This window comes from Perna viridis, chromosome 5, assembly GCF_037379345.1.
Source record: "Perna viridis isolate PV_CMFRI_1.1 ecotype Kerala chromosome 5, ASM3737934v1, whole genome shotgun sequence".
NCBI lineage: Eukaryota > Metazoa > Mollusca > Bivalvia > Mytilida > Mytilidae > Perna > Perna viridis.
In genome coordinates, this window is record NC_142449.1 from 17,168,261 (window position 1) to 17,194,425 (window position 26,165).

The 26,165-nt window shown below is 32.2% G+C and overlaps 2 protein-coding genes and 1 long non-coding RNA gene across 6 annotated transcripts; 1 reads left to right on the forward strand and 2 right to left on the reverse strand.

Annotated features, from left to right (window-relative positions):
* The first annotated feature begins 3,406 nt into the window (after positions 1 to 3,406).
* Positions 3,407 to 6,403, forward strand: LOC148616307 (toll-like receptor 4). 2 transcript variants are annotated; one of them, XM_088583215.1, is made up of 2 exons: positions 3,407 to 5,210; positions 5,361 to 6,403. In XM_088583215.1, exons 1-2 carry the CDS (start codon positions 3,443 to 3,445, stop codon positions 5,891 to 5,893), a joined length of 2,301 nt encoding a protein of 766 aa, XP_088439341.1. In that variant the 5' UTR covers positions 3,407 to 3,442; the 3' UTR covers positions 5,894 to 6,403. The 2 variants fall into 2 exon arrangements, with proteins under 2 accessions (XP_088439341.1, XP_088439342.1); XM_088583216.1 differs by having other exon boundaries at positions 3,407 to 3,909; positions 5,116 to 6,403.
* Positions 6,404 to 6,634: 231 nt separating this feature from the next.
* LOC148616308 (uncharacterized) lies at positions 6,635 to 8,767 on the reverse strand. Its single transcript, XR_015922152.1, has 2 exons — positions 8,628 to 8,767; positions 6,635 to 8,473 (listed from the first exon to the last, which is right to left on the reverse strand). It is a non-coding gene; the product is annotated as an uncharacterized LOC148616308 (long non-coding RNA).
* Positions 8,768 to 20,251: 11,484 nt separating this feature from the next.
* On the reverse strand, positions 20,252 to 23,865 carry LOC148616309 (uncharacterized). Of its 3 annotated transcripts, none has more exons than XM_088581589.1 (6): positions 23,781 to 23,865; positions 23,213 to 23,330; positions 22,555 to 22,691; positions 22,201 to 22,309; positions 21,650 to 21,879; positions 20,252 to 20,670 (listed from the first exon to the last, which is right to left on the reverse strand). In XM_088581589.1, exons 2-6 carry the CDS (start codon positions 23,319 to 23,321, stop codon positions 20,500 to 20,502), a joined length of 756 nt encoding a protein of 251 aa, XP_088437715.1. In that variant the 5' UTR covers positions 23,322 to 23,330; positions 23,781 to 23,865; the 3' UTR covers positions 20,252 to 20,499. The 3 variants fall into 3 exon arrangements, with proteins under 3 accessions (XP_088437715.1, XP_088437717.1, XP_088437716.1); XM_088581591.1 differs by lacking the exon at positions 23,781 to 23,865 and adding an exon at positions 23,717 to 23,774; XM_088581590.1 differs by lacking the exon at positions 23,781 to 23,865 and adding an exon at positions 23,700 to 23,756.
* Between the last annotated feature and the right edge of the window lie 2,300 nt (positions 23,866 to 26,165).

The window sequence follows — 26,165 nt, forward strand, 5'->3', positions numbered from 1 at the left end:
TCAGTTTATGAATTATAAATATTTATTTCAGAGAAAATTAATTATGTTGAGTTCACAATCTTTTTCTTTTCTAAGTATTTGGGTAATCTATCATTTATCCATTTCAGTTCTCATTGATTGGCAATCCATGTCACAGTGTCTGTTCTCTTGATTTTTATTGGTTCTTGATTTTCTATTTTAATTTTTCCCGCGTATTGGATTATTAGTTGATGTGTATGAAAGACGCTCTTTTGTTATCTCAGTTATTTTGAAAAAATACATGTATTGTTTGATTTCATTTTCATTCATTTGGAATGCATGCACATACTTACTAAGATTCGTTTGTCCATGTGAAAGTCTGCATTAACCACAATAAACTGGCTGTAGTTTTTGATCTGATTAAAATACACGATCTGACATGTACCAAGTCAATTTATGGAGGGCAGCGTAATTAAAGATTTAATTTAATTAGATTGATGATGATGATCTTTAAAATCTTTAAATCTTTAAATTTCTCGCTTATTACAAAATCTCTAATATTCAATATTTCCAGATACCACCCCAACATAAAAGTATACTTTTTGAACTTCATTTTTTATTTAATAAAATAACAGACAAGCATCCACATAATTTGGTGAAAGATATTCAACAAATCTAATTCAAGGCTGGGCGTTCTGTTCGAGGTGGAATGCATTTTTACGTGTTTTCCACGATTTAAGGGTTGCATGTGACATAGTTAGATACATGTATCTTTATTAATTTCAATTATACTTTTAGTTTATACAACTGTATTACACTGTTACAAAATATGTAAAAAAACTACTCAAAACAACATTATTTTTCATTTCAAATTAATTGTTTCTTCCGTGTACCGTGTGCTTTCCGTGTTAAGCACTCATTCCATGTACCGTGTGCTTTCCGTGTACCGTGTGCTTTCCTTGTATGGTATCCATCCCCTGTAACATGTGCTTCCCGTGTACCATGTCCATTCCGTGTACCGTGTACCGTAAGGTACCGTAAGGACACTGTGATTGCACAAATATTGTGCTGATACCCAAAATGTTTGATTAATTCCAGGCTCTAACATTATAATACTTTTAAAAAATTGCATTATATTTTTTGAAAACCATTTTATATAAATATTTTGATTTAAAAAAAAATTGTGCCATTCGCTGAAAAGGTGGGATCTTTGACCCCAAACATCATCTGCTTAAAATACCAAAGAATGGAGATTGTTATGCTATGACTTTGATCACAATTTTAGTTAGGGAAATGAAGGTATGACTAGAAAAAAGTCAGTTTATAGCTCCGTCACTATTTTACAGAGGTGAATTTTTCAGAAGTTTTACTATTGTCGCCTATGGGAAATAAATAGTAGCGGTCTTCCATGTACCTCGTGTACCATAAACCGTGTTCTGTGTGATTGGGAACATTGATTGATTCCGGGAGTTAATGTTGTGTATAAAATCCTAGATTCTAGGATTGCTTATACATGTAGAAAACATGTCTATTCGTGTATTTGTTTAGCAGATGTTTAGTAACTACGGATTTTCTGCATATGTGTTATGGGCTGAATGTAATGTATTCAAAACATGCAGACTGAAATCCAAAACTCGTCATAAAAGATTCACAAAATCTCATTTTTCATCGAACACAGTAAACATAAATAATAATAGTATAATTTCGTTTTACTCCTAAATGAATTTTTCTCTTTGATAAAGTGTTTCATATGATAAAGAAAAATGATATTGTATGACATTTCAATGAGTGTTCAAATTCCAGTGACATTGAAAAAAAAATACCGCACTTTTTGTACAGAATGTAATATTGTAAAACAAATTTGACAATGTATTTGTTTTATGTTATAATGAGGCGAGCACATCTTTACGCTTAGGTGTAAGTGTTTGTAAGAATCAGGCAAAATGGGAAAAAATCAGGAACATGCATGTCAAAACCCCACCAATCTGACAATAAAATATCACTCAAGGATAGTTTCTCTATTTGATAATACCCTTATTTGATCTCTGCATCACTGGTTTTGCTCAGAAAGTTTTCAATAGAATTAAGAATAACGATAATTTTAACATAGTTTTATCTGTCCATGAAATTTTCATTTTCAGTGTATTTCAATGAAATTTTAACTCAATGGTCCAGCATGATATGGAAAATCTTGCCTGTTTTCCTTGCTTCTGATGGTGCAAATACTCAAATTACACTATCAAAATGATGTTTTTGTTTTATACAATATTTCACCTACTGCCTGATTATTACAGGGACTGACACTGAATAAGAGTGTAGAAACAAGTGTTTAACAGCAGTTTCATGTTAAAAATTGTTTGATAAACTGAAAAAATTACCGGATTACAACGATCATCATACAGTCAGTATGTCCAAGATTACTCATCAGATAAATGTTAGTTTTACCCACAGATTGTTAACTGAATTAAAAAAGACGACAAAGTATATACAGTAAAAAATATACCAATCCTTAATATCACACTTTCATCATTTTCGTTAATAAAATACTACTTACACAAAAGAACTACGGTTTGTATATACACAGTGCAATATCTGTTTCTTGTGATGGATTTGACATGAGCTTCTTTAAATGAATGGTAATAACAAATTCATTTATCATTTTTCCCGTGTATTCTTGACTACGCCAGTTCAGTTCACGTATTATTATTTAATATTTCCATCTAATTTGTTATGGGTTCGATAATTTTGTTACATTTGAATTTCCCTAATATTGAATTATATCTCAATTCGGAAATCCATGATGTACTTCCTCCTTTATCAAATTGTGCGTATTAATAGTATAAAATTTACCCTCTTTTCGTTGGAAAACACATTTTTACCGTCCGCAATGGAAATTCAATAAAACACACTTGATGAAAATATATTATTCATTCAATAGTTCCATCAGTCAAATTTACATAACTTTAAGTACCAGTCCATAAAAAATCAGACAATGCTTAATGTGACTCATGGTGAAAGAAAAAACACGGAACAAAAGATACTTTTTTGGGGGGTCTTTTTTTAAGATTCTGATATATTTTATACTTTTTTACTTCACTGGTTTATTGCCCAATCGGTACATCCTCGGCCAATGCCGGCTACGATCGGAATCAACCAGATTGGCCGAGAAGTTGCGATTGGTTTATTGTCTTAAAGGCATATCGAGAGACCTACATTTCTGTTTAAAAAAGTTTCAGAAGAATAAAAAAAAAACATAAATTCTAGAATTGACTTCAATCATTGTTTAATCATAAAAATGAACTTGTTTAAATATAACCCTCTGCAATGCATTTGTCTAAAGATATACAATATTTAAAAAGATTAGTTTTATTTAAAAAGATTGCCTAAATGTCAGGAAACAATATGTGGTTTCTTGTAATAAGATAAAATTGACAAGGAAGATCTTGTTATGTGTGATTGTAATATTTCATAGATCAACTTTGCAATGATGTTAATGCTTGCTTTTATATTGAGTTATCCGTATTTAGCAGTAAGTGACTGCAATGTTCGAATTATTTCGGGTGCTGTTGTTTGTGATTGTTCAAGGATCACACGGGAAAAACTTATCTATTGTCCTACAAAAACAAACAAACTTAATATAAGAAATAGTAGTATTGGAGTACTGCAAGACTATTTCTTCTATCGATTTGCGCACCTGATTTATTTGAGTGTTGATGCCTGTGGAATAAAAGAAATAAAACCATTGGCATTTACAAATTTATCAAAATTAGAGAGGTTACGTATTATTTACAACCCTATTACGTATTTTAACTCTAGTGTTTTTTCATCGTTATCTTCATTAAAGGAGATCTGGATCTCACACGATCTTCTATCGTCATATCCCACTAGTTCTAAGAGTGACGTATCAAGTCTTGTCAACGTCTATACCTACGGCGGACCGTCAAATCAAAGGTTTGGAAATGTATTTTCTTTTATGTTAAATTTGAAAAGGCTTAATCACTTCGATCAATGTAGTCTGAAAACACTACGCAACGAAACATTTCAAGCCTTTAGTACTACACCACTAGAAACCCTTGAACTTACTCTATGTGCCATTCGTCACGTTGAAATCGATGCCTTTCTTCCGCTCAAACATCTGAAAAATTTAAGGATGCCAGGACAACATTTTATGAAGCTATCCAACACTTTGTATGCTCTACACGCTTTTAAAGATCGTCACATGGATGTGGTTGATCTTGGTTTTGAATTCCGTTCATACGGTGAATACATTATATCTGCCAAGCTTATGGCATACATTGGTAATATATGTATAAAATCACTCAGCCTCGCTGGGAACAAACTTCGCGTCATTGATGGTTCTGGACTGCTGAATATGAAGTATAAGTGTTTTGAAAACATAGATTTCAGCGGTAATAATTTTAACAGTATTCAAATGTACAATTTATGGTATTACAATTTATTTACACATTTGAAACGATTAGACATGTCACGAATGGACGGAACGTTGAAATACAATAAATTGCTTCGACATCATGGCTTTAAAGATCCGTTAATTTCCAAAAAACTTACAAAACAATGGACCTTTCGTTTTCCAGATTCATTAATATTTGTTAACATGTCTTTAAATAGTAATCATTTAGGTGCTCCTCCTGACATTTTATCTTTCGCGGCAAAGCGTTTACAAACTTTGGATATCGCAGGAACAAGCTTCAACAGCTGTAATTTTATATTTGAAGCACCTATGATTGTACAAGTTTTAAATATTTCAAGATGGCGCTGTCAAAATTTAAATGTAAATCTAATATCAACTTTTCAAGGGTTGAAACACCTGCAGATGCAATCATCATTTCTTAATGTTGGCATTGGCAGAAGTCACAACAAATCTTTTTTGATAGGTCTACGGCAACTTGAGTATATTGATTTTTCTCAGAATGGATTTAATGGAGACTTTGAAACGATATTTTTTCGAGATCAGTCGAACACTCTAAGGCGTCTCATTCTTCGTGCTAATGATTTGCGTTCCATTCCTTTGTCAGTTTCCAGTTTTCAAAACCTTCAGTTGCTAGATCTTGCGTACAATCGTATACCGTATTTGAAAACAAATGAAATTAATGCAATCGATATTAAACAAGACGGACGACCCTTCTCTAATTTTAGTCTACGTTTGGAGGGAAACCCGTTCGTTTGTGATTGTAGTTCTGTTTCATTTGTTAAATGGATTGTGACGACCGATGTACAACTTGACAATAAAGGTAACTATTCTTGTACTTATGTTGATGGATCCGTACGGTCAATCATAGATATAGCGAAAAACATACGAGTTCTTCAAATCCATTGTATGATGGACAGTATGTTGAATATTGCTATTATCTGTATCATTCTGTTGTTATTCTCAATTTCAGCATGCGCTGCATATCGTCACAGATGGAACATACAATTTTGGTATTACAAAATGTCCCTGCCTGTATCCCACGAGAGACAAAATTGCAACCATGACATATTTATGGTTTATGCCGAATATAATTCCGATTGGGTTATAGACTCTTTACAGTATTTTTTAGAAACAATTCACCAAATAAATATTTTAGAGAGAGGAATGGCTGGTATGTCGAAAATAGAGATCCTAATCAACAGCATTAATTACAGCAAGAAAATCATAATAGTACTTTCAAATGAATTTGTCAGAGACCATTTTCATATGTTTGAACTTGAAATAATAATGAATAATGTGAATATTGAAAGGGTGATATTTATAGTTTTGAATGATCTGGGCTTCAACCGCACAATAATGACAATTCTAAAATCTGTATCGCCCTGTCAAGTAGATGACAGCGCAAGATTGACATCTTCCGATGGACAAAACTTTACAGGAAGCTTTTGGAATCAGTTAAAAGATCATCTTTCATTGGAAACAAAGTGTGGTTGTAATTCTTAAATTGTATGCATGTTATGCATATTACAGAATCATTGAGAAATGCATTGTACATTTACCGAATTCCGTACACATAAGTACATAAATTACATGTTTTGACAAATATATGCGTTTTACATAGGTGTTTGATTGCATTTTCTGGTTTCAGTTGGTTTTTGTCGTCTGAGACAAAATTAACTATACTGAGGCCTGAAAATTATATGGTTGTTTTCCTACTTATATCAAACGTAATTACACGACCCTCTCGGTTCTTATCTTAGTCAAATTTAAACATTGTGGTTGATGAACACCTATCAATCGTCGACAGTTGCTTTAATATCTTGAGATTTTATCAGTTGATGAGGAAGTTACACAAACACTCGCGGTACGTTTATTTGAGACAGAAAATCAATATTTCATTAGATTGTATGACGCTTACAAAGAAGTTTGGCAAACGAAATTTGTTGACATTAAATACAAATTTCATCAGGTGATTATCGATTTAGAGATAACCATTGCATGTATCTCTTGATAATTTAAAAAATAAACTACTTTGTCTGAAATAAACATGCCTTATTTCTTTCCATGCTGTACTACAGTGTAATAATTTGTACATATGTTGTGTACATGATGCTGTATAAGAGATATAGTTAGAATAACAATGTTCCTAACGCATATTATGGATTGGATATTGTAAACAAATGTTTTATTTTTGTTATAAATGTTATAGATATCTCCATAACCGCCCACAAACATCAGAAAATGTTGAGAGCTATATTAATTCGTTTTATTTTCAAACTTATCGACAAAGAAATACAGGAAGGTGAATAATAGAATAACGCGAACATCAATACAATTATATATAAAAACAGAAGACAAGGAAAACAAAACATTACATAAAAATAATATGAAGTGCTCCCCGACACACTAGTAAGGTAGAGTCACAAGCGATATCATTCCATTCAACACAGTGTCATATTGTTAATAATGCTAATAACATGGAATAATATGATATTTTGGCAGTTTCCATTGCAAAGTTTGACAAAACAATATTTTTTTTGTAATTTTTGACCGGTAAACTATCTTCTATGCAATTAAGAAAAAGAGATCGCCTCTACCTTGATTTGATTCGACGTGAATGTATAGAGACACTTGTAATTATAAAGATGTGACTATGTTGCTACAAGATTGAAGTCATCACTACAGAAGTTTTATGGTCGTCATCATGAACTCGCGGATCGCTACGGTGTATTCATCTGCGCCATGAAAACTGATATGTTCAACATGTCATAGTTTTCCTTTCCTCTTTCGTCTACCACGGGCTTGACTTTTTATGTCGGGTGTCTCTAAAAAAGCAGAAAACGCTTACCCTACCGGTGCACCAGGTCCATGCCCCAGTTTTAGTTGAGTCCAAGTTGCTCATTTACTTTTGTTACCCTGTATGTATGATTTTAGTTACTTTGTTGTGCACGTCTGTTTTCCATGTCTGGTCTTTGTCCCTGGATTACATTCTTTTGATTACCGCTATAACCTTGATTACTCTTTAAGCAAATAGTTCATGAGGGTCATATTGCAATATATGAACCCGTTGGTCTCCCCCCCCGAAAAAAAAGTAAATATTTAGACCACAACGAAAAGCGTGTACAGTGTGATGATTCAAATACGGCAAAATCCAAAAACATGGCCAGAATGTGAACACATGAACCAGAGAAGATCTATACACAATGTTGCGAACCGAATAAAATAAGATTACACATGGAAACTGCAGATAATGGCAGAAACTGGTATATCTGAAAAGAATACAAATGAAAATCTATAAATAGATAAATAGTATAATATCTAATATTGTTTTCATATTTTTCAATTACTATAAAAAAGGTTTTGAGTGTACTTTTTTTACAGTTCAATTTTGCAGACTGTAAAGAAGTAAGTTCTTTGGATTGTCAAGTGGCCAATGTCATGTAAAACAAAAAAAATATAAAACATAAACTTAATAAACAAAACAAACTAAAGTAAATTCAAGATAAATGACATCATGAAATGAATAAACATAAATGTAACTGAATATACACGCACAAGACAGAACTAAATGTAATGGAATGAAATAAACACATAAACTAAATGATTCACAGTCTCAACACACCACCATTTTTCTGCACACCTCTCGGTAAGGTCGAACGTTGCATGTACTGTAAAATTAACGAATGAAATGGGTTGTTTCCCTTGGACTTTTGTTATAATTATAACTGGACGAAATATAGACTAATTTCACACATTTTTTGTAGATTTCTATATTGACGAAGAGAACACCAGATGATATATATTTCACTATAATGCTGTATTCAGTAAGCCATGACTGGTTAAACGAACATATCTAGCACGGACTTCTCGGTTACTTTACAAATTAATATAACGGACTTTGTGCTCCAAAAATAATAAATTCCTAGCTTTCCAACGGTTTTTTTTAATCACCGACATTACTTCACCGACTCTAGGCGTTATTACACCATCTCGGGAACATCAGGTTGATAACCATTTTATCACCGACAGGTCGACGCTTCTAGCTATGTGCAAGACGCACACCAAAACCGGGTCTAAAAACCCCTGTAAATAGACATTGAACCCAAAAATTACTTACAACATCTATACCTTTGCATAATATGGCAATTTCTCGTACATTCTGGACCGCGAGCAAGAAATATCATCTCGACAGCAAAATAGACTATAATTTACCATATAAAATTAATTATTAACTTACCTGAGTATTGTAAACATTAGCCTAGGGATATCCATGTCCTGAATTGACAATTATAATTTCCTACTGCTACTTTACCAAACTCAATGCTTCACTCAATGACCATGTGCCGACTGATATAAAACTCACCTGTTAAATTTCTATACGTGTACAATCTCGTGATTTCACAAAAGGTCTACTTGATTCGATTTACCGGTGTTAGTGGTATTTAAAGCTAGGATAGTTTAAATAGTCCTGTATGGAAAAAATGTAAACGACAATTAACTGAAGTTTGTTACACAGCCAAATTAATATTATCCACAGTCTGAATGACTCTGCACATGTGATTACATTTGGATTATAAACATAACAAAACGTAATAAGAAGGTATTTGAAAATTGTATATTTTTTATTTATTGAGATATGACACTTTTGGGCCATTATTAGAACAAACAAGAGGAAATACTAGTACAAAACAATAGAAGAGCTAAATTTCTTCTTACAGAACATGTTGTTCAACATAAAGTAACCTGAAAAGTACATGTGGATAGATGAAAAGTAAGAGTCCTTCTAAAATCATGAGTAGCACAACCTTTTCTCATTTGTTTTATTAGATTCTTATTTTCTTTTTCTAGAAAATATACCTTTCAGCAAATGATATGATGAGAAAATTTTTGTGTTAAAATAGACAAGGGAGTACATATTTCTTTAATGTATTGAGTTTGTATTGTAATATTATTTAATCAAGACTCTTTTCATTTTTTAAATATCTGTGAAGAATAAAAATGTAAGAGATGCTAAATTCTTTAAGTTTACATACAGATATATTGATTATGTATTGTCCATCACTAACCCTTCTCTTGGTAAATGGTTACCTTCAACATATCCACCAGACCTCAAAATTAAAGAGACTACAACAACAGCTTGTTCTGCATTTTTTGGCCTTACATCTCGAATTAGACAACATTGGTCATCTAAGCACTAAGGTTAATGATAATAGAGACGACTTTAATATTAATATCATAACTTGTCTTTACTTGTGCTGTAGTATACCTTCATCTCCTGCATATGGTGTTTATATTTCACAATTGATTCACTTCACTAGAGCAAGTACTAACTAATTCGGTTTCCTTGAAAGTCACAAATATCTGTGTAACAAATCAAGGGTATGAGAAAAGGGTCTCTTACCAAATTCTTTTTCCGATATCCGTTCTCGGTAAAAAAAAAATACTTAGTTTCTTCAGATTTCGTTCGGACTTGACTTGATTACGAATGGTATTAGTGTTCGGTAATTTTGTTGTTACCCTTAATAAGTGCCTTTTACTTTTTCATATCTCTTATTGCATGAACAGTATCATTCCTAAATGAATTCACGAACAAAATATGTCTATTTTTAAATTATTATTTTGTGTCTAGGGCGATAGACGAACGAAATTTTTCTATTGAACCTGCAGAACTAAAATCAACCCATTTTGAGATGATCAGCATTTATTCATGACTGAAGTTTAGATCTCCCAACCTTTTAATTATTTAAGTCAAGCTTTTACATTAAAAAAGGGATATTTCTGAAGGTCCATTTGCAAAGAATGTATATTTAAAGTTTCACTTATTGTTCTATTAAAAAAAAGAAATGTATATTCCACTGACGCAGTCAGAATGGTTATTAAAAAATAAAAATTACTTCAGGGAGAAACGTGTTCGGTGATGTTTTGGTAACTATTTTTGTAAACAAAGTTTTCATAAAAAAAGATGAATATCTGGATTTTTCTTCAAAAACAAAAGTTTTTAATGAAGTAAATTCTTGATGTGTCTCTTAATTCATGATTTCATCAAAAAAAAATTATCACTTTGTATTTTTATTTTTGAAAACGATTTCCGACATTGAGTGAATTATGTGCAATATAAAATAAATTCAAATGTGAGCTGAAATGAGGAAGTACAGGCCACTAAGAAACAGTGTTCTGATGGCTGCATCAATTAATGTTGTTTTTTTGGTATTGTTACTTCTTTTATAAAATAGGCAAAAACGTCATTTCCGTCAGTTTTGTTTTATGCGAAAGGTTTTCTTTATCTTAATCAAAAGTTATTTTTCTCTGATAGAACTGCGTAAACAAATGTACGAGAAATCTGGAAGCACTTGATTATGCAAGTCTCTATCAAAAATTAGCGTTATATATTATACATTTATATTCTTAAACCCCTCAAGAATCCATACAAACAACGCTACTTAACTGGATCTGCATAATGTGCCACCAAACGGCTTTCAAGACTTTTGATTTCTTTACTCACAGCTGTAAAAGATGGTCTCCAGTCCTACCACGAAACTTGTTACTCCTGTAGTAGTATTAATTAAATGTGGATCCTGAAAAAAATAAAAGATCTTCTAGAAACCCTCAATTCAATATTATTACCGTAATACAATAGCGTAAAAAACCTATGATTTTCCAAATCTTTATACTTCTATTCTCTATACTCAGTTCAAATTCTGACTCAAAAAAAGTATACGTCATTGTCGTTCCAAAAAAGACAGTACACCTAGATGCAGATGTGTAATACTTGGTTGAAATTCATCATACTTTTAAAAAAACGATTCTTCCAGATATATTACATAAAATGTTTTAAAAATACTGGAATTTTTTGTCGACAACATTTGTCCAGCGTGGTGGACCTATATTTCAACAAACGGTCGGCATTATAATGGGAACAAATTGTGCTCTTCTTCTCGTTGACATATTTCTTCACTTTTAACAGTCTGACTTTATAGCTGATGCAATTTAAAGGAAGAAACATCGTTTCGCCAGATCTTTTGATCTCTGTTTCCGTTACATAGATGACGTACTATCGTTAAACAATCCTAGTTTCGGAAATCTATTGACCAAACTATACGACACACACGATGACTGTCAACTTTCAGCACCTGCGTATGAAGTTTTTACATCACAACTCTAACATCATGTCAGAGCTCGCCGTAACTACGGAACTTTTTGTTTATACCGCGTTCAACTATTAACAATTAGGCATCTGGAACAGGGGAATGTTCCTGCAAGATTGAAGCCATCATTACAGATGCTTTTTAGTCGTCATCACGAATTGACGTTGATCGTTATGGCGTATCTATCTGCGCCATGAGAACCGATTTGTATAACGTGTCACTGTTTCCCTTCTCTTTTTCGTTTACCCCGGACTTGACTTTTTACAAGCAACTCGGCGCGCGGGTGTTTCTAGGAAAGCAGAGGATGCTTACCTTACAGGTACACCTGGTCCATGCTCATAGTCGTCAGTGGAGTCCGAGTTGTTCATTTAATTTTGTTGTTTGTAAGTATTATTTTGATTATTTTATGTTCTTTATGTCCTTTGTAGTGTGTGTGTTTGTTTTGCCTGTCTGGTCCCTAGATTACATTTTTTTTTATTTCCGCTAGAATCTTGGTTCCCTTGATTACTCTTCTGGTAAAATGTGTCCAAAACACCTCTATTATTATACGTGTTATCAGATGCTTCCAGAATTGGGTGTATTAGTCAGTCGTTGCTTTTTGTATTTCTCAAGTGCTTTTAACTTGTATTTGTTTTACGTAGGCGTTTCTAAACAACAAAATACTAGTTAGTGTATAGTTTATCATGAATTCTTTATTTATATTTTGTTTTCGTTTGGAAAAAGGATGCATTGAGTGAGATAGATATTAAAAAAACATATTTCAAATATACATGCAATATTTGTACACATCTCATATGTCTACATAAGACCTTGTGTACATGCAGTATGTATAGATCACATCTAAAACAGATGTCATCGTTATCATGAAGCTGTTCTTTGTTTGAAGTGAAAGTAATTTACTGTGTTTGGTTTGGAACATTTTCCTTCCAGAAAAAGGCATTAGTTAACTCTAGTATGAAATTTGACATTATTAGTGTTCACACTATTGCACTCTAATTCGAAGTTCAAAAGTTTCTTTATATCAGTCTGAAATATCTCAAAATCAGACCATTTATACACTTTTCCGCTGGTTCTGTATTCATCGGTTGGTGTTTTCAGGAGATCAATGTTCAATTGTACACAGACTGGGAAATAATCTTATACAGTATATGGGCAATCTGAGCAAACTTTTATCAACAAAAGATCGTTTGAAATACATTAAGGTTAACATATATAATCAATCAGTGATTAAACATCGTATTGTTTGTTTAATAAGAGTAATCAAGGGAACCAAGGTTATAGCGGTAATCAAAAGAATGTAATCCAGGGACAAAGACCAGACATGGAAAACAGACATACACAACAAAGAACATAAAGTAACTAAAATCATACATACAAAGTAACAAAAGTAAATGAGAAACTCGGACACTGGGAGCATGGACCAGGTGCACCGGTAGGGTAAGCGTCCTCTGCTTTTCTAGAAACACCCGCCGAGTTTAATTTATAAGTATATAATAAGTTTAATAAGTATATAATGGCTTTGTGCATATTTGTTAAATTCTGTCATAGAGTGACATGACAAGGATTTCTCTGATTCAAAATATTATTGAAATATCAGTGTATGTAACACCTTTCATATTGTAACAATTGTTTTCAATATCAAAATACAATAACCACCTATGATTGTTACATTGTTTTCACAACTTCTATCATAAGTGCTTTACAGGTTATTTAGATGGCTTAAGTAAACATATTGAGTATGATTTGTGGAGGTATTAACACACACGAAAAAATAAACTCTGATACTCATTTGAAGTTATTTTAAGTCCACATATCCTATCACTATCGATACCTAAATCATTTTTGGTAAAACCTAGACTGTCTACTAAATATCGCTACTCCATCCGACCCTTTAGATCGTCTTGGACGAGTAGTTCCAAAACAACAAATAGTGTCAAATTTATCATATTTTATTTAGATGAGACATTAGATTCCATAGCTTTGTGAATGTTATATGTTACCCTTTGTTTTCTACATATTTCTTATCATTTGAAGGACCTTTTCATACGGTCTATCCACTGACACATTGTATAACACTATTTGTTTTGTTTTGTTCTCCTTAGCGATACATATTTGAAAACATCGCTGCTCATTCCATAATTGATGCGTTTTATTGCGTATAAAGGTTAAAGCGATAGTTAAAAATGAGGTTCTCTAATACAAACACTGTAAAAAATGCATAAGCTTAATGACTGTAAAGTTAAGCCTGATTTAGGGAAGATGAATTTTGTTCTCTATTAGTAAGACGCTTACTTATAACTGGAATATTTTTTGGCTCCTCGCGCAGTCTGTGAATTTTTCATGGCATCAATGTAAAGAGATTTCTTTGTCATAGAAACCTTTGACTCGGTTGTCCATATCTGCTAATTGTTCTACAGTTTTCTTGTGTTTATCAATGAATTCGTTACGATCGTTATGTTGTTTCATTTTCTTGTGTTTTTTTTTTTTTGGAAGCATTTGCTTTATTTGTAAATCAATATATTTGCTTTTAAAAACAAAGGTATTAGTGTTTCTGTGGGATGATTTGTTTAATTGGACGCTTTTTAAACCATTTCTAAAAATAATGCTTTCATTATACTCTGTAACCGTGGTTGCTCCTCGTGTCCTACAAATAAATGCACGGAGTTCACTGAAGTATGCGCACCCTCTACATATTGGTATATCACATACATTCTCCCTAGCATGAGGTCCATTATTTCTCCGAGTTCGTTCCATTAAGTTTACTTCCGAAAGGTCACCATCTTTTTTTCGCACTAAACCAATCAGTGAAGTGAAGTAAATCGTGTTTAAAAGTTTTTTTCACAGTAATTGTCCGAACTCAGTATTAAACAAATTCTACATGTACATGTCATTATCGGTTAACGGTTCTTCTGTTTCGTCACTCATTCTTGTATTTAAGCTGCCCGAGACAGGCCTCATAATATAGGTAAGTATTACCAGTCTTAGTAATCTTCAAAAGAAAACTTACAAATTGATTTATAAAATTATTGTTATTAATAATTTAAATGAATAGGATGGAATAGAAACCAAAATGAGAACCTTAATGTTATGATTAAAGTGACAGAATGTCGTATTAGAGGTGATTTTTAACGTGGATGGAGGAAAAAGAATAATAACAATCAGAATGAATACAAGAATGAATGGGAATAATCTTAATAAGATTTAACGGAAAAGCTTAGAATGGTTATTCAAATTATATATTGATATTTGACAGTCAACACAACAAATAAATATCACAATTTTAAAACACATATAGTATATTAAAGTGACTGACTATAGGTAAGCATTACAAAAGTTAATTCCAAAAGGTATTAAATTCCGTCAGGATTGACGACTTTGAAGTAAATTCACAGTAAATGATGATCTTTATCAAATTAAACCGACTATGTAATGCTACCTGAAGTTCTTTGTATAGGAAGTATATAATGATTTATTTATCAACACTTCTGTCAAAATGGATAGCTTGGAGTCAGAGATGTATAAGAAATGAAATCTGAAATATAAGATTAGTTTGGTCAATATGTACGTAAAGGCAAGCTTCCATAATTAGATTATTTTCATACAAATTATTTGATTTACCTTTAAATCAAACTTCACATTTAGAATATGAATTACACGAGTATTTTCTTCGTGCATATAAATACCACATCAATTCTGCAATTTAAAAAATGAAATTGCTAGAATTTTTATTCTAAAGTAAATACAAATTTTTAGAAATATTTTAAAATTTGATCCTAACATACCTAAGAAATCTTCGTCTGGCTTAATGTAATTTTAATTTTTTATAATATAATTAAATTGTGTCTGTATAAATGGTGAAACCGCTATTTAAGAATTGAGTGAAAATTTGAGTAAAACTTCCATGTGGTCAGGCTAAATAATACAGCAAGGTCACTTCAAATAACGCTAAATAATGTAGATGTCAATACAGTTAGAAAGTATGTTTTCTGATATTCAATTGTTTTCTATTGATATTCAAATGAGTCTTGACACTCCCGTTTCTGAACCTACCTCATCATTATACAGACTTGTGGCCATCCTTTTGGATATGGGTTTCCACTGACTCTTTTGACCAGATTATGTTAAAGGTCAAGATGAAGAAAAATTATTATTTCTTTAACTACCGTTTGTCAACAACGGTATATTTGCAATTATTTGGCTAATATCCTCCATAACAAAAACGTCATGAATACCCTCACCCGACTTTCAAAAACAAATCAATACCGATTATTTCATATCCCTATACTTCACCTATTGCATCCAAAATTTTCAATTTTCATCATTGAAAGCGAATCTTTCCGTTAGGACCTTTCTAAAGGTCTCAAGTACCGTGATTCTCGCTCCATAAATTGGAATTATAACATTAATGGTCTTATGGATGCCGTAGAGGACTACGCAAGAAAATCGAAAAAAAGACATTGTCAGAGTGGGGTCTTTTATTTTAAAATGTATAAGCATGGATCTTGTTAGGTTAACTGAATGTGTCATTTAACAAACGAATTATCCACAGGCATGACAAGCTGGCGTTTATTGTATATACTCTTACACGCAACAATGGGGATTCTGTGACCGTACATACATGTTTTTTACATTAAGGCTTTATTGCAGGACTAAGATGTGACTAGCCCAACCCCATTTCCAGGATACACTATGTAATAGGTTAATTTACGTCGAAATAAATCTGTACGTAAGAAAGTCATACTCTTTTTCCGCTAGAAGCTTGATAAAAAATACTCTAATCCATGGAAGTACACATAAATGTGTTGTAAAATGTCGGATCTTTGTAGAAGGTAGTTCAAAAAAGGCCAGGCAAACGAAACTAAAAATTGAAAAGAAGAATGTGCTAAGCAGTAACAATCCAAATGTCGCTAGATCTAGAAATAATCAAAAAACCTTCCATATCAGGAATTAATTGCTAATGTAACACTGACACTGAAAGGGGAAACAATATACAAATATATGGTTTCAGATATATGATCAGTTAACCAGTTGATATTTAAGAGAGCATTACTTAAGATAAATCACACCAGGCTCAGTACTGATTCAACTATTTCAAGCGTTTCGCCCACAAATTTTCATAAGGGTCAGTTATGCGTAAGGAAAGTACTTAGGTAAGGAGTCAAGGTCATAAGCGAGAATAGGTAAAACGAAATTTAAGTCATCACTTGGTATTTTGATTGCTGTGTTGTCTTCCAATTGTGTATGTGCTTAGAGTTAATTAGCGACTATATTTATCAAGATTTTAAAGGTATTGTGTATTTTGTCAGATTCAAGGCTAAATAACCCATTGTCATTTGGCTATGTTAAGAGCTTGTATGGTCGAATTATCCTAATGTAGATGCAAACTTGGTCGCAACATTTAAGAACTGAGGAACGTTCATGGTGCGTGAAGAATGTTATTCATGGTCTAACATGCTTAAGCGTACACACAGTTACGAGACTGTTTATCGAGGTCATCTAATATATATATGTATGTAAGAAGAGGTGCGTAAAGGAGTATAATAATTTCTATATTGCTTAAGTGTTTAGCATCTGCAGATTCAAACATACTTTTAGCATTCTTAGATAGGTCTTCCCAGCAGAAACCATATAGTAGAGAAAAGTCGGCAAAATAAAAAACTTGTTAACTTGATTGTTGTGAAGAACGCAATATTGCACGGAGGAAATTCCGTTATCGCCGTTACGCTACCTTATCCAATTTACTTCTTGTTGGCTTTTACCATCTTGTCAGGTCCGGTCTTTCCGCTTTCTGTCGCCGTTTTGCCAACACAATATTTCACATTTCATTGAATCTTAAACATCTGCTTTTGATTTCGGGTTTAAACGTACAAGATTCTGAACTTAAGCCTTCTCTTTTGAAACAACGAAAATTACAATTTCAGTAGAATATAGGGTGCTTGATATCTGTAATGCTGCGTGTAAAGCAAGTGACTATTTGTTTTTATGTACATATATACGTGCACAACGTGTCGAGAAATCGGTTGTAGATACAGAAAGTTAGAAAACGGTTTTTGAGTGTCTGCTTCCTTAAATAAATCTTGATTACCGACGTATTTACAATCGATACAATGTATATGAAACCTTTTTTGTTTGCATTCATTAATGCTTTGGAAATATTTGTTAAAAGAAAGTATTGTCCTACCTTTTTTTTTTAACAATATTTAATATATTGTTATGTTCACATTGTGATATTTTAACCTCTATACTCTATTATGATATGGTGACATGTTAAGGTTTGGAAGTTATTTTGCGATTTTACAGTCAAACCAGTGATATGTTGTACAATAACTGCAAAAACAATTCTTGATTTTCCGATTTTCCCTGTTCTTTAACTTAAAAGGCTATTAAATATGGGTAATGTAGGAAGTGATTTAGCACAACTTTTATCGTTTATTACATTGATACTTTGAGACCTTGCTACAGTAAAGTGTGGAGTGAATACAAAAATGTATAATTTTATTACAACGCTGTAACAATAGTCTTTTTCATTTTTTTTAATATCCCCTAGAGAATCTTAATTGATAAATGTATAGATCTAAACCAAATACTCATTCATTGATTTTATTTCAGTTAAACATATAGGTAAGGAACATCTTCAACAGTGTGTATTAATACTGTATTTCTATTCCTTTTGTATATTTTTATATAAAACATTTTATTGTCACAGCTGGTGTATATCATTATCTTGCTGAAGGAGATGGTATTATGTATATTACCTCTATAATTTTAGTAACTAACTATTATCAAATAAAAATAGGTATTTACATATGTAAGGAGTAACTTTGATGTTTTTATATCATTTCATATGTAGAATTTTCATTTGAAAAGTTCGAAGAAGACGTTGTTACACCATGATTTCCATTTTATATATGTAGTAGGCCCACCATCAGCGATGCACCTTCATGTGGGCCCTAGAAACGCATATTGTATTGCATGTTGATAGAGTCTGTAATAAACAATGCCTTCAATTACAAAGTGTTTGTGTATTTTGTGTGACATATATTTTTCACTACGGGTAGGAATGTTTCGACCTGTTTTACTCCTGGTTTAATGAAAAGTGACTCCCTTCTTTACGTGAAAGACGGTCTTGAAATGTACCTGTTTTTTATTTATTCATTTATATATTTATTTATTTATTATATTTATTTGTATTCATTTTTTTTATTAATTTATTTATTTTTATTTTATTTATTTTTGTTTTGCTATTTCCTGTATATTACTGTTTACATATACGGACAAGAATTAAAGAGAATGGTTCCTAAACTCACATTAAAAAGCTTAGGATGTGATTTATTGAAATAGAAATGGCTATAAACTAATGACGTTCAAACAGCGACAAAACTCCATAATATCTTAACGATTTGTTGCGACAATGAAACAAATCTTCATCCGACTTCAAATATTCAATCATTTTCGTCATATATAATATAAATTATTAGTTTTTTTATGCATAAAAGGACAAACATTTTATATAGGGTTTGCAAATCCAATCCCACGACTCCATGAATTCACAAGAATGGGTTCTAAACTCTCATTTAAAAGCATAGGATTTGGTTGTTTATATTGTGTAGACGTTGATCTTATTAACAAAAACCACCAATAATTGGATATGGTGTTTAAATTCTCTAAACTATGACCAAATTGGAAATTCTTATATTTATGAACCATATTGACGCACCAAGAATTCTTCAACTAAATACAAATCAGTCTTTTTAAATGCTTTCAACAGCAGAAGCTCTGGAGAAAGACACTACCAAGCCCTATCTAAGGGATAAAACATATTAATTAATAGTAATTTTGTTTATTATTAAAATATTTACAATCTTTGGAAATAAACGATAGCAATCAAAATATCTGAGCTTTAAACCTATATTGTTCATCTGTTTATTATCTTTAGGAAGAAGATCTTAGATATATAATTTTTGTTGATTCTTTTTTGTTTTCTTGCAATTTATTTATATCTTTATGTCTTAATGTTTATAATACTTTATATTCAGTTAATTTGTTTTGAAGAATCTAACTATACTAAAGTACTTTCCATGATTTTTTTAATTAGCAATTGACTGTTAACATTTTGGAAATCTTTTATCTCTAGGAAAATATTTACCATCTAGAGTTTAACAAAAATAAGTTTGTATCATCCTTCCTACCTTATTTGTACAGTTGATGATTCATGAGCATTTTTGTGTTGAAACCCATGCCATTATTTGCATTTTATTTATACTTTTCATGAGTTCTCATATGATGCTATAGATTTTTTATTATTATTATTGTAATCGAAACGTTCTGAAAGATTGATATTTAAACGGGCTTCGTTCTAAATTGTTTGGTAGAATAAATTGAAGTATGAAATTCTGACACCATACTCATGTGCCCCATCTTGTTCTTGTTTGATCGAAAATTATGTGCTTATTATAAAATATTTGGAACGTTTTGAAAAAAAAATTTGAATCGAAATTTTTCCTTCATCAAAAGTCACATCATAATTCATATTCCTTTTTATTGGCAACAAGGTTTTGTGTTGTTTAAGAATGCATTTTTCAATAATTTATACCATACAAGTTGTTTTTCATTCTCGGTTTTGCTGATTTCAATATTATTTTGCATTAAACTGTATATATGTTTAATAATATTGTAGATCCTTAATAATAACAAATAAATTTCTATTAGCATATGGTTAATTGTCACACATAAATTTATTTAAAAGTATACAGTGTGTTGAGTTCTTATCAGAACTGAAAATATATATATATATATATTCTAAAAATCAAGCAATGATTTTTTGCAGATTCTCATATTCACTGTCAGACAATGTGTGTAAACACGAATATAAATGAAAGTTTTAGTCGTTTATATCCCTGGGCTATTTTATTAATAAAATACCTCGAACAAAAACATGAACAAAACTAGACTACGGCTATTTGGTTAACCTCTTCCATAATAGTTGTTTCCAGATGAACATTCATGCCAGTGACATTGACCTCTGTACCCATGTCGCTCACAGCTCATCTTGTTTGGATCTGGGTTTGCTCCTTGGATCCATGTACACATGTGAGAATTAGGATGACACGCCCCTCCGGGAGTGCATGTCTGTATCTTATAAAAGGGAAAAAAACTTGTCATTATTGAATTGATTTTTTCAATTTTTTTTTGTTTTATGGTCGTTATCATGAACTCGTGGATCGTTATGGTGTATCCATCAGCACTATGAGAACTGATTTATTCAACGGGTCACAGTTTTCCTTCCCTCCTTTGTCTACCCCGGACTTGACTTTTTATGAGCAACTCGGCGGGTGTTTCTAGAAAAGTAGAGGACGCTTACCCTACCGGTGCACCTGGTCCATGCTCCCAGTTTTTAGTGGAGTCCGAGTTGCTCATTTACTTTTGTTACTTTGTATGTATGATTTTAGTTACTTTATGTTCTTTGTTGTGTATGTCTGTTTTCCATGTCTGGTCTTTGTCCCTGGATTACATTCTTTTGATTACCGCTATAACCTTGGTTCCCATGATTATTCTTTCAGAATGATTGACGCAAAATGACTAAAATAGCATGCAATTTATTTTACTTATCGATACATACAGTATTAGAAATATTTTAATACGTTGGTCTGCAATATAATTGAAAATTTTCCCTATTTGAGTCGATATTCTATAATGTTGGAGACCTTAACACTATTTCATCTCAAAATAAGTATTTAATTAAGAGAGAATCAAAATATGAATTGGGTATGCAAGTCCTGTCACTTGTCTTTGTGTTTTCACGAGAAGGTGCCCAAGTTTGCCATCCAAAGCAAAGAAATTTCTCATTTACAGGGCGTTGATTCAAGTATTAAAAGCCAAAAATCTTTCACTTGTGATAAAAATTCATTCTATATGATGAAAATGTTAAGAAAGTCAATAAATAGAAGACGCATGCTCCGAGATCCCGGAAGTAAACAATAAAATGTATATTGGTCTTCGGATTTCAATACGTTCTACACAGAAAATTCCGGTATGGAAAACGAAAGTAAACCATAACTTACACACCCTATACAAAGAAAGATACCAAACAAAACCAATTTTTGTTAGGACCTACCTTACAAGAACAATCAAATCCAGTCTTTTTAGTGGGTTTTGGCCTATAGGTGATGTGGTAATCTTGAAACTTTTTCAGTAGGTTTTTGATAGCATATCCTATGTGACGATTGTCTATACGTTTAGGTTTAGAGACTCTCATCAAAGATAACTCACATGGCGTGACAGTTCTATACAGTTTGTTCAAATTACAACTGTTAAGTACCATTTTACGTTTCCTGTCAAAATAACCTGTATAGAAAATGTTGAAATTAATATTTGGAGATAATCATCTCACTGGAAGCTCACATTAAATAAATACTTTTTTATGACCAGCTTACAATATAAAACTGCAGTTTGCAAGATTATCATGTTTATTTATCTAGTTTTACATTTTATGTTAAGTGAATTAATTTCAAAGAAATAAGTACAAAAAAGGCTTTATGATCACATTTCTCTTAATGTATGAGCATATAAAATTCTTAGTTTAGTTATCATACATGACGTTTCGTATTTTCTGAAATGAAAAAAATTAAAAGTTGGTCCACCTCTAACATACAAGAAGTAATTTACCTCCAAGTATATATTGTTTAAAAAGTTCTAGTTTCACTCCACATGCGCTTGCGCTTTCTGGTGTATAGGCTTGTTTTATAGAGTGCTGACGGAGACGTCTGTACTGGTCCTTAATATTTGTATAGTGTGCAATGAATAAAAGAAGTAATTATGAAAGTCAAAGAACATAAAAAAATATTCAGAATAATATAAAAATTAGCATAATTAATTCCATTGTAATCAAGGGATACTTTTAAAAAAAACGTATTGACGAACAACGTCATGAAAACTTGTCGGCTAGCAAGATCGGCGTGACGAGTAAATTATTTCTGAAACAAAACTCGATAATAATACTGATTGATATTTTAAACACACCTTAAATACTTCAATGATGACTAGTGTATATGTGATGTAATTGCTCTGAACCGGTGGACCGTGTCCATGATAGTGGTAATTCCTCTGAGTATACATCGGGCTCGGCTTTGATACAGCAATAGGCACAGCATGTACAACTTTGAACACAATTTATTAACGAATTATTGTAAATGACATTTCGTAAATATTCGATGTCCATGGTGAGTACAAAAATACCAATCATATACAATGCAAATTGCGATTAGATGTAATCTCTTATCAGCAGCATTTTAATCAAATATAAAAGAAGATCTAAAATATAAAAAAAATAATTGTATACAAGAAGTACCTCAAAAGCCAAAATTATCGAAATAGGAGACCAAATCCATCACCTAGAGGTTTCTACCACTTGCAATGCAAGGAATAAAACCTCAGAGTTTCAAGTATTTTGAAATTTGTAATACTGAACATTTTGATAAGTAAGATAAACAAAATCTGATATATTTCGGGGTCAGACAAGTCACACTACTAATTAACACTACGAGAGCATATTCAAACCCTTTAAGATGACAAGGGAGGACTATCCATGTCACTATCCATTTTTGTGAACTGAAATATTACAATTTGATCTAATGCGTGTTATTATTACAGAATATATATGCTATATTACTTTATTTACCGAACTTAACATGGCAGAAAAGGTCTTGTAAATGTCTTGGCATACATCTACAGCTCAACACCACTGTCATGGATCCTAGTAGGAGGAGAGACGATAGTAGCAACTTCATCTGTCTTCACTAACCATCAAAATAAGCAATGAATTAAAAAAAGGTATTGAAGTAATGAATAAGACATGATATAGAGTCGTTTTTTTTTTTTTTTTGGTTTTTTTTAATGGTATGCATATACTAAAATATTTTTAGCACTATCCGCTGAGGTAAGCCTTATACAGTTTTGAATAGAATGATGATTTGTTTTTGTCTACCATTGCATACTAAATTGTCGAAGTACGTTTAAACAATAATCATTTATCAAGACAAAATGTGAATAAATACAGTAGTATCATTCAATTAATATATTACACGAAATTATTAAACTGGATCGTTTGATATCCTTCAGCTTATTTTCAGTCACCATTTATACTAGGTATATACATTCACACTTACCACACTTTACAACTTACTCTATATTCTGGCGTCTGAACGCTTGTGCTACTAGAAATTTGGTGTTTATATCATAATACTTACCAATACGTAAATTATAAATAGAAAATCCGACAGAAATCGTTCTTTAATTTGAATGGACGTGTTAGGAATAAACAAGAAAAGTAAGATGTTTCAAAAGGAAAGAAATGTTTTATATCTTTATGATACAGGAAAAAGATCGTTATACAGATGTTTTATAGAAGGAAGGAAACAATAAAAAGGAAACGTCTGCTTTTTTTTATATTCAATGAGATACTAGCAGTCCTTATAATATTAAACAAGAGGTAATTCACGTATGTTAAACACCCAGAGAATTCACATTTATTTCTAATTCAGAACCAGTTAAAGACCACATGACAGGTCCACACACACACACACACACACACACACACACACACACACACACACATATATATAGAGAGAGAGAGAGAGAGAGAGAGAGAGAGAGTGTGTGTGTGTGTGTGTGTGTGTGTGTGTGTGTGTGTGTGTGTTGAATTGCCACTTTAAGAGAGTTATCTGTCTTGATTTGTTTTAACTTTATTCAAGTGGGAGGTGAATGTGTTATATAGTTTTGTAGACCAAAAGAGTATCGTTTGTTCGTAAGAGTAATAAAGGGAACCAAACGTCTAGCGGAAATCAAAAGAATGTAATCCAGGGACAAAGATCAGACCGAGAAAACAGGCATACACAACAAAGAACATAAAATAACCAATATAATACATAATACGTTGTAACAAAAGTTAACGAGCAACTCGGACTCTAAAACTAAAAACTTAGAGCATGGACCAGGCGCACCGGTAGGTAGGCGTCCTCTACGTTTATAGAAACACCCGCCGAGTTGCTCATAAAACAAAAAAAGTCAAATTCGGGGTAGACGATAGAGAGAGTAATCATGGGAACCAAGGTTATAGCGGTAATAAAGAATGTAATCCAGGGACAAAGATCAGGCATGGAAAACAGACATACACAACAAAGAACATAAAGTAACTAAAATCATACATACAAAGTAACAAAAGCAAATGAGCAACTCGGACTCCACTAAAAACTGGGAGCATGGACCAGGTGCACCGGTGGGTTAGCGTCTTCTGCCTTTCTAGAAACACCCGCCGAGTTACTCATAGAGGAAAGGAAAACTATGACCCGTTGAACAAACCGGTTTTCATGGTGCAGATGCCTACACCGTAACGATTCATGAAGTCATGATAACGACCATAAAACTTCTGAAGTGATGACTTCAATCTTGTAGCAACAATACCTTGTTCCAACGCCTAATTGTAAGAAGTTTGGCGCGATACAAAAAAGCCTGTGTAATTAGAGCAAGCTCCGGTGTGACGTCGAGTTGTGATATGAAAACTCCATACGCAGGTGCTGAAGGGATGTTGCCACAGATGAAAGGTGTCGTATAGTTTGGTCAATAGTTTCCTTTTACCATCAATCTCTTAGTGAAGTCAATATATGAAGCTGACTTCACATTGTCTGTAGTATCCATTATGTCAAGTTCTTAAGGGTAGATGCGATATATCAAATCCCTGAAAATAGGATTGTTTAACGATAAAACATTACCTATATAGTGGAAACTAAGATTAAAGGATCTAGCTAAACGATGTCTCTTCTTTGGATCAGATATGCTATAAAGTGAGCCTTATAAGAGTGAAGGAAAAGGTCAGCAAAAAGAGGGTCACAATTGGACCATTGTTCCCATTGGAATGCCGACCGAATGATGAAAACCGCGTCCACCACACTGTTGTCGATCAAAATTTCTAGCATTTCAAAAACATCTACTTCGGTATGAATTAACCATAAGCAGTGTCTGAATTTTAAATATCTTACATTATTTTTTTCCAATTTTTCAATAATTCAATAAAAATGTGTTATGTTAACTTTGGAATTTACTCATGCTCTTTTTAGTGTTTATTATTTTTTTTACTCTCACAATTACTTTTTATTCAGTGCGCATTATACAAAATTCAAAGAGACACACAGACGTCTTCGTCAGCAAACTATATGACAAGACTATACGCCAGAAAGTAAAAGTGCATGTGGAGTGAAACTTTGAGGAGGGAAATTGCATATAGTATCCTTTTTATAAAATGTAAATTTCGACCTTTTCCTTACAGGTAATTGTGACAGAAAACAAATTTAAATCAACTACATAGTACTGTCACGCCATGTGAGTTGTCGTTGATGAGAGTCTCCCAAAACCTAAAAGGTAGAAAAGAGGATTTGATTGCTCTTGTTAAGTAAGTTCTAACCCAAAACTAATTTTAACAATATTTTGTTCTGTTTGGTCTATTTTTGAATTCATACCCTCTGTTTTAATACACATTTTACAATAAAATAGTGTTAGGGTCTTAAAAAATATAGAATATCGGTTCACTTCAATTATATTGCATGCCAACGTGTTTAAATATTACATATTACTGTATG

What these genes read in the sequence shown, in the direction of transcription:
- LOC148616307 (XM_088583215.1), top strand. Translation starts at nt 3,443, where the DNA reads ATGATGTTAATGCTTGCTTTTATATTGAGTTATCCGTATTTAGCAGTA. An exon ending in TGTACAACTTGACAATAAAG is followed by an intron (nt 5,211 to 5,360) that starts GTAACTATTCTT and finishes TCTCAATTTCAG; the next exon opens with CATGCGCTGCATATCGTCAC.
- LOC148616309 (XM_088581589.1), bottom strand. Translation starts at nt 23,321, where the DNA reads ATGAAGTTGCTACTATCGTCTCTCCTCCTACTAGGATCCATGACAGTG. An exon ending in TAAACAATATATACTTGGAG is followed by an intron (nt 21,880 to 22,200) that starts GTAAATTACTTC and finishes TTTTCTATACAG; the next exon opens with GTTATTTTGACAGGAAACGT. An exon ending in GATTTGATTGTTCTTGTAAG is followed by an intron (nt 20,671 to 21,649) that starts GTAGGTCCTAAC and finishes CCCTTTTATAAG; the next exon opens with ATACAGACATGCACTCCCGG.